The 12256-nt window shown below is 36.7% G+C and overlaps 1 protein-coding gene across 2 annotated transcripts in view; it reads right to left on the bottom strand.

Annotated features, from left to right (window-relative positions):
• Nucleotides 1-12256, bottom strand: part of AFF3 (ALF transcription elongation factor 3) — a 148984-nt gene that overhangs the window by 105637 nt on the left and 31091 nt on the right. For both annotated transcript variants that reach the window (XM_053455150.1, XM_053455151.1), the window contains exons 2-3: nucleotides 9023-9146; nucleotides 6819-7613 (exon numbers count right to left, since the gene is read on the bottom strand). In XM_053455150.1, coding sequence (XP_053311125.1) covers nucleotides 6819-7613; nucleotides 9023-9146 — 919 coding nt within the window. The remainder of the gene's footprint in view (nucleotides 1-6818; nucleotides 7614-9022; nucleotides 9147-12256) is intronic.

The following is a 12256-nucleotide window of genomic DNA, read 5'->3' as shown; positions in this document are numbered from 1 at the left end:
TTATCCCAGGACCCTCACCTGTCCTCAAGATCACTAATAATCCAAAATAGCTACAGATATCCTTTACCAGAGATACAACTATATTATCAGAAAACATACCATAAACAATTTGTGGGCACTTGATTGAGCACCTAGAAAAAAATCATTTTTGGTCATTATACAAGGAATTGCTTCCTAAGAGTAAGGATAAAACCACACCAAAATCATATTCTAAATTAACGTGGCTGTGTGAGAAAGCAGCAGAAGTTTATGATGTAACAATGTTGAACAAAATCCTCTATAATGTACAGTCCTACAATGTTTACATCTGCTTTTTCAGTATCACACAATTCCCATCAAAACTTCCATATACCCCCCATGCCAGCAGAGAACAAAACTGAAGATTCCAATGCACCAAATTAGACAGTGGTTTATGTTTCGAAGTATTGTTTTTTAACAGAAAAAAAATATATATATTCTTGATTCCTGTGCTAGTACACTCAGACAGAACTGCATTTATATGAGCGCAGGGCCTATTTAATGAATTAATGTCACAATAGACTAAATTGAAGCATTGAGTATCACTAATATATGTCACATGAAAATAAATGCATTGTACAGACTGCATAGCAAACATCTTTTCTCCAGACTGACTGGTGCCTGCTTTAATTTGAAAGTTATCTCTTTTTACACAAAGGTAACCAAGAGTGACAGAGAATTTAAATCTCTCCCATTTATATTTTCCTTCAGTTAAATTGGCTTCCACTGCGTTCCATAACTAGGACTTCAATCTCTCTTGAGCAAAGTGTCAGATAAATAAGGAAAGTGTTATGCAAGTGTCACAGTAACCTCTTACTGCAGTTTAATCTGTGTTAATTAAATGTATGTTGGCTGCAACACAGTTGAATCATTACACAGCTAATACAATTTAACAATAAACTAGGACAGGTTTGATATTTTGTAGGCATCAATGGACTGGACCACAATTCATATAGGTCTTCTTCTACAATGTCACATTCAGGAAAATAGATTCATGGTAGGTAAAAACCTAATCAGTAGATAAGTTAAATGCTCCAGATAATTTAATTTATCATAACGGCCAAGCTACAAGTCATGTGAACACTGAAGTAAATATGGCGTTAAAAGAGAAAAATACTTTTTTTGCAGATTTCATTTTTTAAGGGAAAAGAAAAATTGAAATATTTCATGAAATTGTCACAGCCTAACACAGACTATGATGACCAAGTCATTCTGTTTTCATGTACGTGAGCCATAAACTGCTTTTATACGAAGAGACTACTTTTGTTTCAGTATAACTGGTCAGTCCCTAAATCCTAGGCTGTGGTTTACTGCTGGGATTTAACTGGAGACAAACACTGAGAAGCTCAGTAAAATAAACAGCCTTATTATTATAGCTCCAATTGAAGTTTATATATGACTTAAAGGTGACATTTAAATGTCAAGGTATACTTATCTTTATATCCATGTATGGATGGTTACGAAGCCCTGCTTTGTGGAACAAGCAAAGGATTCCAAGAATACACCATGTGTCGGTTTAGAAAGATTAACCTGTTAATCTTCAATGGGGCCCCAGCAGACAAGACAATAACTGACATGAAAACAGTAGCACAAAACCCATAAAATATTGCCTGTTCTCCCCCATACGCACCAACCATATTTTTATTACTTATTGTTAAAATACAGAACTCCTAAGTAAATATTTCATGTGAACCTCATAATTATATTTTAACAGAATATGTACTATTTAACACCTGACCATCACCTTAGGGATGAAATAGACTTATATTCATCGCAAACACTTTAACAAACTTTTTCTAGTGAGATGTGACAGATGTCTATGGATGGCCTTGTGGAAAAGTTTATAATACAACTGAATAAATATCCCAGAAGAACTGTATCTCCAGTCCTAAAAGCCTAAGGGAGACTGAACCTGGAATCCCCTGTTCCCTACAAGACTGGTACATGGCAGACGAACATATGTGCTAACACTTTACAATTAAATATGCTGTTAAACCTGCACGTTTATAACCAACTGCAGCATTAGAAACATAATTCCTATTGCAGGTAAATGTCCAAATCCCAGAAATAATTTGTTAATTAAGTACAATATTATTCATCATTCTACTGGAATCACTTAATTGTCATGTGACAAAAAATGAGGCACTGATAGATTGCTGCAATAAAGAAATAAAAATGTTTCTTAACCTCTTAACAACCAATGATGTGCCAGGCACGTCATGAAAAAATGGTCAGATAGAATGTCTAAATTCTAAATTCAAAAATGTGCACCTCCGAAATGTGCCCCTTTATCCCACAAACAACCTGATGAAACCATGCATGGGTGGTAGCACTTTATTCAGGAGATGTTGCTGAACACATATTAGGGTGTTGTTTGGCAGTGACATATACCAGGAGCTGTAAATTTATAACTGAAATACAAAATGTGTAGAAACAAAAAGCAAACTTCTACAGTTTGACAAAGGTTGGTAAAATGAGTCCATGGAAAGCATTAAATACTACCATTTGAAATACCTTTTCTAGTTTTCAAAAATATATAGTTTGAGTGGGTAAATAGAATTGACCAGGTTCAAAGATGTCCCAAATAGGATATGGAGGCAGGCTAACCAAATATCAAAATTCCAAGTTGAAAGACTGAATTGCAACCTTTTAGCCCTCAAAGAACCCAACAAACCCATGTATGGGTGGTAAAACTGTATATTTTGTATGACTAAATATTTGGAGAAAATAATAAAATTACAAATATGCTAAGGTTTACTTGCTTTATAGTTTTTATATCATTCTCTGCATGTTGAAGAATACATACTAAAGTGCTTAGTACATACGTTCTTTATTTGTTGGGCTGTAAGGGACACTGGAGTATGACAGATTTGAGAATACAATTAATAATGTGGCTAAGTGAATCAGTATCTTTACTAAGGCAGATTACCTAAGTAATGTACACATTGGGGTTTTATAAAGTCTGATTAGTTATATTTTACAGAAATTATTTATTGTATTAATTTGGGCAGATGTAGAATGTAAAACATGCACTCCCACGCTTATTCCCTCTACACAGTAACATAAAACTTCTCTAATGAATAACAAGACTCTAGTGACACCATGCCTTGTCTCATTGCCCCAAACAAGGACATGGATTCCCAGTGGAATGGTTATATTGCCAAGGTTTCTGGGCACTGGGCCAGGAGAAGGGATAAACAGGTAAATTATCTCACAGGAAGTATACTTTTAATTCTATGCACATCATAAGAAGAAGTGTCAACACACAAAGTTTTAATTTGTAAATAATATTTAAATATTAGAAACCATTTTTAAACTTTAATAGTTTGATGCCACACAGTGCCGGTGAAAGAGATACATAGTTGGATTAGCATGTTGGCAGTGAAGTATCTAACAAAACCAATTTGTTTAAACACTAGATTTGAAATAGCTTCCAAATGGAAACCCACAGCCATTAAATAAACAGGAAGAAATAAAATATGTATTAACAAATGAACAAATTGAAAAACCTGTTTTGTCAAAAGCAATTATAAACATTATTTTGAAACAAAAAAAGTAGGAAATCATTTTAAAACCAGGCAACATTTTTGCACTTTTAGATTTTGTAAGAGCAAAAAAAAAACAGTGCATAACCAAGTAGAACAATTATAATTACTTAATTTGTATTTTTTTATTGTTTGCATAGTAACCTTAAAGTATTTATTTTGATTTTATGATTAACCCCCTATCTCATATTTAGCCATATTGCCTTTTTATTATTTATTTAATTTTTTTTTTAGCAATTACTCATAGTAAAAATTATTTAATTATCCATTTTTAAAAAAAGTTGATACACTGCAACATGGATCTGCTGGATTCACCTAGTGTCTTCTGACGAGTTTGAGTCAGCTCACTGGAAGTCATGGCACATGGGCCTTCCCCACCTCCACTGCTGGGTGGCCCCCTCCCTTCCAGCCCCTTCCACATTTGTTGATCTCCCTCCTATATATATTTATTTCTTTCCTTTAGCGAATCCTCTTCATGATGCCATCTATTTTCTAAAGCGCACCTGTCCCTTTTCCAGCAAAACATCTTCGCATCATGATGCTGCCACCCTCATGCTTGGGATAGTGTTCTTTGGATTAAAAGCCTCACCCTTCATACATAGCCTCATCATTATGGCCAAACAGTTCACTTTTTGTTTCATCTCAGCAGAGAACACTGCTCCAAAAGGCTAGGTTTTCATCCTGGTGACAACCTGCAAACTTTATTCTGGCTTTTCTATGCCGGTCTTGGAGTAGGGACTTCTTCCGGGTATGACAGACTTTCAGGACATGGTAATTAAGGACCCTCTTAACCCCTTAAGGACAATGGGCGCTCTCAAAACCCATTGAAAACAATGAATTTTGAGCCTGTGCATGTACGGGCTTTGTCATTAAGGGGTTAATGCTGGATGTAGATACTGTGGTACCTGATGCCTCCAACCCCTTTACCAGCTCCTTTGTTTTTGTCTTTGGGGTCAGTTGAACATCTCAGACCAAAGTTCGTTGAGCACTGTTAATTAGTGCCTCCTTCCTGAACGATGCAGTGTCTATGTGGTCCCATGCTTTTTATATTTGCTTACAATTGTGTTTGTACAGTTGCTTATGGTACCTGCAGTTGTTTAGAAACCTCTTTCTGTGGTCCAATCAGAAGGTCCTAAAAATGTATTACAGCATTTCTGGAATCCTCCAGGCTGTTTAACCTATTCAGGAGCAAGCTGTTTTTTTTTCTCTTTATACCCTTTGTGACCAAAGCTATTTTAACTTTTTACAGTGCTTGTGTTTAGCTATACTTTTTTCGCTCTCATTTAGTGTACCTGCACAAGCTATATATAATTTTTTAGGGCATGAAGAGTTTCTTTAGATACCATTATTTTAATCATATCATCCAATTTACTATAAAAAAATAATAAAATATGGTGTAAAATTGACTTCTTGGACTTCTATTTGAAAAACATTTGACTTATCTACAAACGCTAATATAAAAAAACCTGCTAAATAGATTCTATTAATTCTTCTGAGTTTACAAATACTCAATGTTTTTATGGGTTTTTTTTTGTTTTCTTGCATTATAGGGCAAAAAGTAGGGTTTTGATATTTTGAAACCATTTTTTTAAAACCTTGTAATCAGGCACTCATGTCCTATTTGGAACTTTTTTGAAGCTGGCCAATTCAATAGACACCAGGACATTTCAAATGCTGGTATTTTAACAATTTCCACAAAATACATTTTACCACCTTTGTCAAAGTTTGTGGTAGTAATTCTTTTGGTGTGGGTTTTTTTTTTACACACAAATTGACAGCTCCTAGTATATGTCACTGTGACAGGACGCCCTGATTTGTTATAGACATTTCTGGAGGCACTCTATCACGCCCAGGCAGCCAGTACATGCTGGAACCTGGACATGATAGTAGTGTGGTTACAGCCTCCCTCCGCCATGCTTCTCCTCCCCTTACACATCCATGCTATCACACACACTCATTCACAAACATTTAAATACTCATTCATTCCCTTAATCACACATACTTGCTCATAAACCCTCTCCCACCCCTTACCTGAACTACAGATCTCTCACTCGCAGACTTCTGCAGGGGCCCAGCTTCTTCCCTCAGCAACTTCTCTTGTCCTGCCCCCAGGGGAAGAAGGAGGGGAGCAGAGTCATGTGACATGCATTCACGTGGCTCTGCTGGGTTCCTGTTCTCCTGGCTAGTACAAGAGGTACTGCTTGCACACTGTGCGACTAAAGCACTGCTAAGCAACCTAGCCCCAGCGGACAATTTTTTTTTTGTTCGTTTTTTTTTTTCCGGCATTTTGCCGATAATGCCCTTTTCGGTCTATATATTTCGGCCACCGATATATTGGTGCATCCCTAGATCTTAGTCTTGTAGTCAGACCTCTATTTGAGGTCTGATTAGAAGACAACCTCGATTATAAGACAAGGGGTATTTATCAGAGCATTTGCAAAACGGTATTGTATATATATGAAAATTTGAAAGCTGTGTACTGAAGGGAACTATATCTATTATCTGTGCGCAGACAACAGGATGGATTTTTATTAAAAATTTTGTGTAGTTCTTTAATTGTGCAAACATTTTCTTCATTCATAATTTGTTTTGTAATCCTTAAATTGTCATCAGACTCAAAACTAGGTACTGACATGTTGTTGCCACATAAAATGCCCCTGAAAAGTTTCTGTGTTGTTCCTATTGTATTAAAAGACAAGTATAAAATGATATACCCAACATACTAGCCCCTTATATGTGGAATAATAGGTCACTTGATCCTGAAGTATACATGAGAGAGTCCTCCTTTTAGAAAGCTGACCGAAAATCTTATTTTGCAACCCAAGATACAACCTCAGGCAGCTTTGAGTTCTTAACATCACCCCTTACTTAAAGGAAAACCTGAGCATGGGCAAATATCCTGGGCACCTTCAAGCTCATACACCAAGAAAAATAACTAACAGGGAAAAAAGAAACAAATAAGATAATGGAAGTTGTCTGTTTTCAATACAAAATACAAAATGTCTCCTCTCTTACATATCAATTTCTCTTAGTAAAGACCAAACTCCACACAACACGCAAAGTTATTAGTAAACAGGGTCCAAGAGAAAGCTAATCGAATGTTAACATAATTATCTCATATTATTTATCCTATGTGATACCTAATGTGTAATTATTTTAGCTTTGGTTTCACATAGGCTTTATTTGCCTGGCCTTCAGTAAACTCCATAAAATAAATCGATTTATTATAAAATATTTTTAAATGATTCCACTTACCTCCTCCAGGTTTGGATCCACAAATGTGTCTCTTTTGTCACTTTGCATTCTATCACCATCAGATTTAATGGATAGTCCTCTGTTTATAATGATAGACGACTTTAGTTTTGGCGACTCACTTGGCACCTGATCTTGACCATCCATTGGACGAACATACGCAGTTGGCTTTTGCTGTACCACATTCAACTTTGAGACAACAGAACCTGGGAAATTTTGCATTGTATGGACACCAGTGCTGATTTTGTTGCAAGCATTATCTTTGACTAAAATACCGATTTCTAAATCACAATTTAATTTTGAATGTGACATCTGTTTATTAGGTAAACTATTCTCTGTTGAAGACAACATATTTTGTTGAGGGTCATCGATGGAAGATGTGGTTGATGGAGGACTTATTGAGAAGTTTCTATTTTTGTCTTTAATATGATTTTGGTGACCACTTGTAAAGTCACTAGTCGAAGAATCAATTCTTTGGTCCACTGTGCTCATTATTTCATGGTCCTCGGGGGAAAGTCCTAGATTCTGCCAGTTCATAGTGGTTTGTTTAGTCAGCTGCACAGGGAGAGTTAATGTTATACTTCCTGTTTGAACAGTACCAGACAATGAGTAACAAGATTCTCGAGGATACTGCAGAAAATTGTCCTCTACCTTCTGTACAGGGATATGTGATGGGTCAGTTTTCGGAATGCCAACAAGATGACTCTGGTTGGACGGATCGGTCAATAGATCCTTCATTTCATCATAGTTTCCTAGAGTACTTTGGATACGACTAGAAAGTTCATCCCCTTTGCTAGTCTGTAAAATAAAGCAAAATGTAGTAATGTAGGGCATCATAATTAGAATTCTATACCAAAACAATACAACCATGTAAGATAAAACTATTTAACCCCCCCCTACGGATGATACTATAGTTACTTTTCATCCTTTTCATCCCACATTTTTTTCTCCTGCAACCAATGATATACAACCGTGGTATTTAAATATGTCTGTTTGTGTATATGCTTAAGAGGTATTGTGTTCTTACATTCGACTGTTTGGTATTATCATTGATATGTATTAATACTTATGTTTGATGGAGACTACATTACCATTTCCCTTTCCCTCCCCTGTTTAATCTTGTTTATCCCCTTATTTTATTGTTGTTGTATATTGAAAACTTTAATAAAATATATTTGAAAAAAAAAACTATTTACTAATATCCTTACAATAACCTATTGATATTTGTTGCCTCATACTTCAAATATAGAAAATCTGTAATATCAATAAATGACTCCTAAAACACTGTGAATACTGCAGAGGTTCTTTAACAATCCCTATTACCAGGCCCGGACTGGCCATCGGGCACACCGGGCATTTCCCCGGTGGGCCGGGCCGGGCCGCGGCAGGGCCGGATTGACTTAGGGGCTGATGGAGCTGCAGCTCCAGGCTATTACCTTAAAATAGGCCCAGTCAGGACCGGACTGACTGGGCCTATGCGGCCTCATTAACGCAGGGCATAAGGGGCACCTGCCCCTTAAACCCGCCGCAACTGCGACCGGTTCCGCCACTCTAAGGGGCCGGGAAGCCCCCACCAGGGCTGGCCTTACGGGTGTGCGGCCGCACAGGGCTTAACTTTATTTAACAAAAAAAAAACCCAGATGTTTTAAATAAAAATGGGCTGCTCTGGCTTAAATGCCCGGGCCTATTTTTTTGTCCCAGTCCGGGCCTGCCTATTACACAGCTGGAAAGAAAGAACTTTGTACGGTTAGAATTGCAATCTGCTATAAGGGATATCAATAAACATTCAGCATGATAATTCTAAAATGTCACCTTAACAAGCAATTCATTAAGATGTACAAAATATTACACACATGAGCTACATAGGCAAAGTACTTTAAGATGCATTTTTTGTTGAATATCTTGACTGGGACACTGGAGTGTGCCTTTAAGTTTTTATTCTGTTGACTAATCTATACGCTTATTAGAAGCCATATGAATAAAGCATTCATAAAAGATCACCATCACTTCTGAAAGAAATATTGATTGTGTTGATTGCTAAATCATCAGATGGGACAGATGTATAGATCAACATTCCATAGAATTTAGTTTATTGGCACAAGAATTTCAGAGGTTCTTTTTGGTTGTTTTGACACTACCTAGCAGGACAGATACTTTTACAACTTATCATTATTTTTCCAATGCAGAAGATGTTTACGTTTCATTACCTTATATGGCTCGCTGAAGAGTGGATAATTGGAATGAAAGTCATCAACTTCACATTCATGTATTTCTTGAGTCTTCCTTTCCCACTCTTTTCTGTGCAGTATGTTCTTGTCCTGTTCATGTCCACTGTGAAAATGGCAAAACAACAAATATAAAAAAAATCAGCTTCACAAAATTTAGAACATTTAAATCTGGGCAAACAAGGGTTACCAGACAGATGGCAACAATAACAAGAAGATGAATCTGTTTAATACCAGTGCATTCAAACAGAGCAAAATGTGGTCTCTAGACCAGCCTGGGTTTCTTGGCACACACAACAGATAATTTAATTTTCAGGAGAAGAAAACAAGAAACGAAAAAAAAATCTTTAGACGGAACAGACGTGTTTTTAACAGATTTATTATGATAAAGGTATAATCTAAGTAATAATGAATGTCGCTTGAGGGTTATAGGTCAGTCCAGAAGCCAAGACACTCACTTATTCTCTGTCAATTATATTACTAAAAGTAAAACAGAAGCCTATCGCCCAAGCCAGTGCCCAGCATATAAGGCATAAACAAATGTACTAAACAGAATTCCTAGGCAGAATTTCAAAGCTACAAATGTCCTCTATGTGATCTATGTAGAGCTGTTGTTATTGTATGTTTCGGTGGTGAATCTTTTATTAGTATGTTCCCTGGGGATCTGTTGGACTTTTTTTTTCCTTTCTTATTCTTTTACAGCCATTCTTTGTTTTCTGATCTCTGTTAATCAGTCCAGTTGTCAAACTACTCCTTAATCAATTCCTTTTCTCTGACTGATTTGACATGAGAGCAACTTCAGAACATGAAAAATGCATAGGGATTGAATTGTGTCACTGCGCCTCTGAGTGATTGTGATCATAAGCGAAGGAAATGTGGAGGTTATCCAAGTGTAGGCAGCAGCAATAAGTCGAGAGATGGCACGTGATTTATCTATACAAGCAGTGATTTATTTCTGATGAATTCGGTGCTCTTTTGGAAAGCCACCTGGAATGTAAATACAGTATAACTGACAACTTAAAGTCTATCTATTTTCAGGTTATATTTTATGCATATAAAGGGAAATCCATCCTTCCTATCAAGTTTTATAAGTCATCCTGTCACATGAAATAATAAATAATGTTAAAAAATAGATGTTATATTTCTAGGTTTCAGTACACTTTAGTGGTAATATGGCTTCTAACACTCTAAACAACCAAAGTGGGACACTTAAGGGGTTGTGATTGATTAGAGGTGTACCTGGAGTACAGAATGGAGTAAAATGGCAGGTAATATACTTTTTAATATATAAACACTGGCAGGGCTAGCCCCACAATCATAGCCAGACCAGAGTGGATGCCTGGGTTGCAAGGTTAGTGGAAAGTACCATGCTTATGTTAAATGTGTACATTTGGTACCTGGGGTACTAGCAACTGTAAGGCAGATCCTGCTGGATGACCCACTGTTATTTTCCAGGAATAATATGGGAGGCCAGTCTCTTTCATTTATGTTGGGCTGTAAAATTATCGATGTATGCTTTTATTTAGATATAATTATTTTGCAGTACTATTATAATGTATTTTATTTGTATACCATGTTGCTTTAAAATTGATCTAGAATCAACGGTTCAAAAGAACACCTAAGCTACTCCACAGAAAGATACACAATCAATGGGTTATAAAAATATATATTATACCAGCATATATTGCCAACATCAAAAGAACATTTAAGCTTTTTTGAACATCTCATGCCTCTCTCTCCCGCTCCTCTCTCCCTTCCCCTACATCTCTTCCCCCTTCTCTTCCCCCTTGTCTCTCTCTTCTCCATCTCTCTCCACACTTCCCTCCAGTCCCTCACAACAACTTTATCTTTCCCCTCTCCATCCTGTCTCCTGCAACACTCATCTTTCTTTCCCCTCTTACAAATCCGAGCTCCTGCAACAGCTATTCACAATTTTCTCTTCCAAAACCTAACTGCACCACCTGCACTAGCAAGTACTTTATAATGCATTCCTCAACTTCTATGGCAAGAAGGAGTAGTTGCAACTCAAGTACTGCACTGCCCCCTTAGTTTTCTAGTTTTCACTTAACATGTTGCTGCTTGAAACATCCAATTAGTGGCAGCAAAGCACTCCACCGAAATTAATAGGTGCACTTTTTGTGAATGCACGTGGTGGTTTTATTAGACCCAGTGAAACTGGCGCTCTAGAGCTAATGTAACTCCATGTCCCTTACTCGTTGAGAAACAAATTTGCCAAGTAAAAAACCAACGATGCACAGAGCTTCAGCATTTAAATGGTCTTAATAGACAGCAGTTGCCTATGATGTGTTCCCAGTCCGTGTTAATTAAACTCTTCTGTTGCTCCAAATCCCTCCCAGCCAGGGAATTCAAGTATACCAAAACTGACAGTAGTTATACACACTGAGGATCACTGTAGGAATTAGTGAAACATAGGTGATGAAAAAAGTTTTGCCAAATATCCATTTTTATGGAGCACCCTCACTGCCCAAAAACGATAAGTAGGCTAACAAATTTTAAGGTGGCCCAAAAGCAGACTTGTCAATTAGGAAAGTACAAGATGAAGATGCGCTGATATTCGCCAAACAAGACTGTATAGTCCATAGATGGAGTACAGCAGGGATAAAAATAATAACTTAATTAGACCATTGTCCCATTGACTCCATGACTAAATATGGATCACACAAACATTTATGATGCAATAGCGCTGGAATGGACCTCTTTCTGTTCATATATTAAATGAGTGTATAAGCAGAACCTGTTTCATAGACATCCTGAACCTGGCTCTATTTAAGCTTGACTTCCAGAACTCAGCTTGTCCATTCTAGGTATATCTGCTTTGAGTTTGATCTACTCAGGAAAGTAGCCCATGGCATCTGTTAGCGGTTAGGGGTGAAATTCACTACTGAAAGTCCTCAGTCACTACCGCACAGTGCTTGTGGCCTGGACTGTAGTCTGATAGACAAACATGATGGTTTCCCAATTAGTTAAAGAATATATAGTATTTGTATTTTTATACATTCCAATTTTATATATACTTTGACAAATTATATACATTTTTATAAATGTATTTTCATTTTTAATAGAAAATATCTCTTTCTCTTGCTTTGTTGATAAACAATGATTTGAATAATATTAACATGGATACGGATGTTTTGTTTTATGCAGTTGTACAACGCTTACTTTATAAATATTATGTTGCCATGGGTGAGATCGCAT

The sequence above is a fragment of the Spea bombifrons genome, chromosome 2 (assembly GCF_027358695.1).
Source record: "Spea bombifrons isolate aSpeBom1 chromosome 2, aSpeBom1.2.pri, whole genome shotgun sequence".
Lineage (NCBI taxonomy): Eukaryota > Metazoa > Chordata > Amphibia > Anura > Pelobatidae > Spea > Spea bombifrons.
Note: the sequence above shows the minus strand (reverse complement) of the source record. Positions and strands in the feature narration are given on the sequence as shown.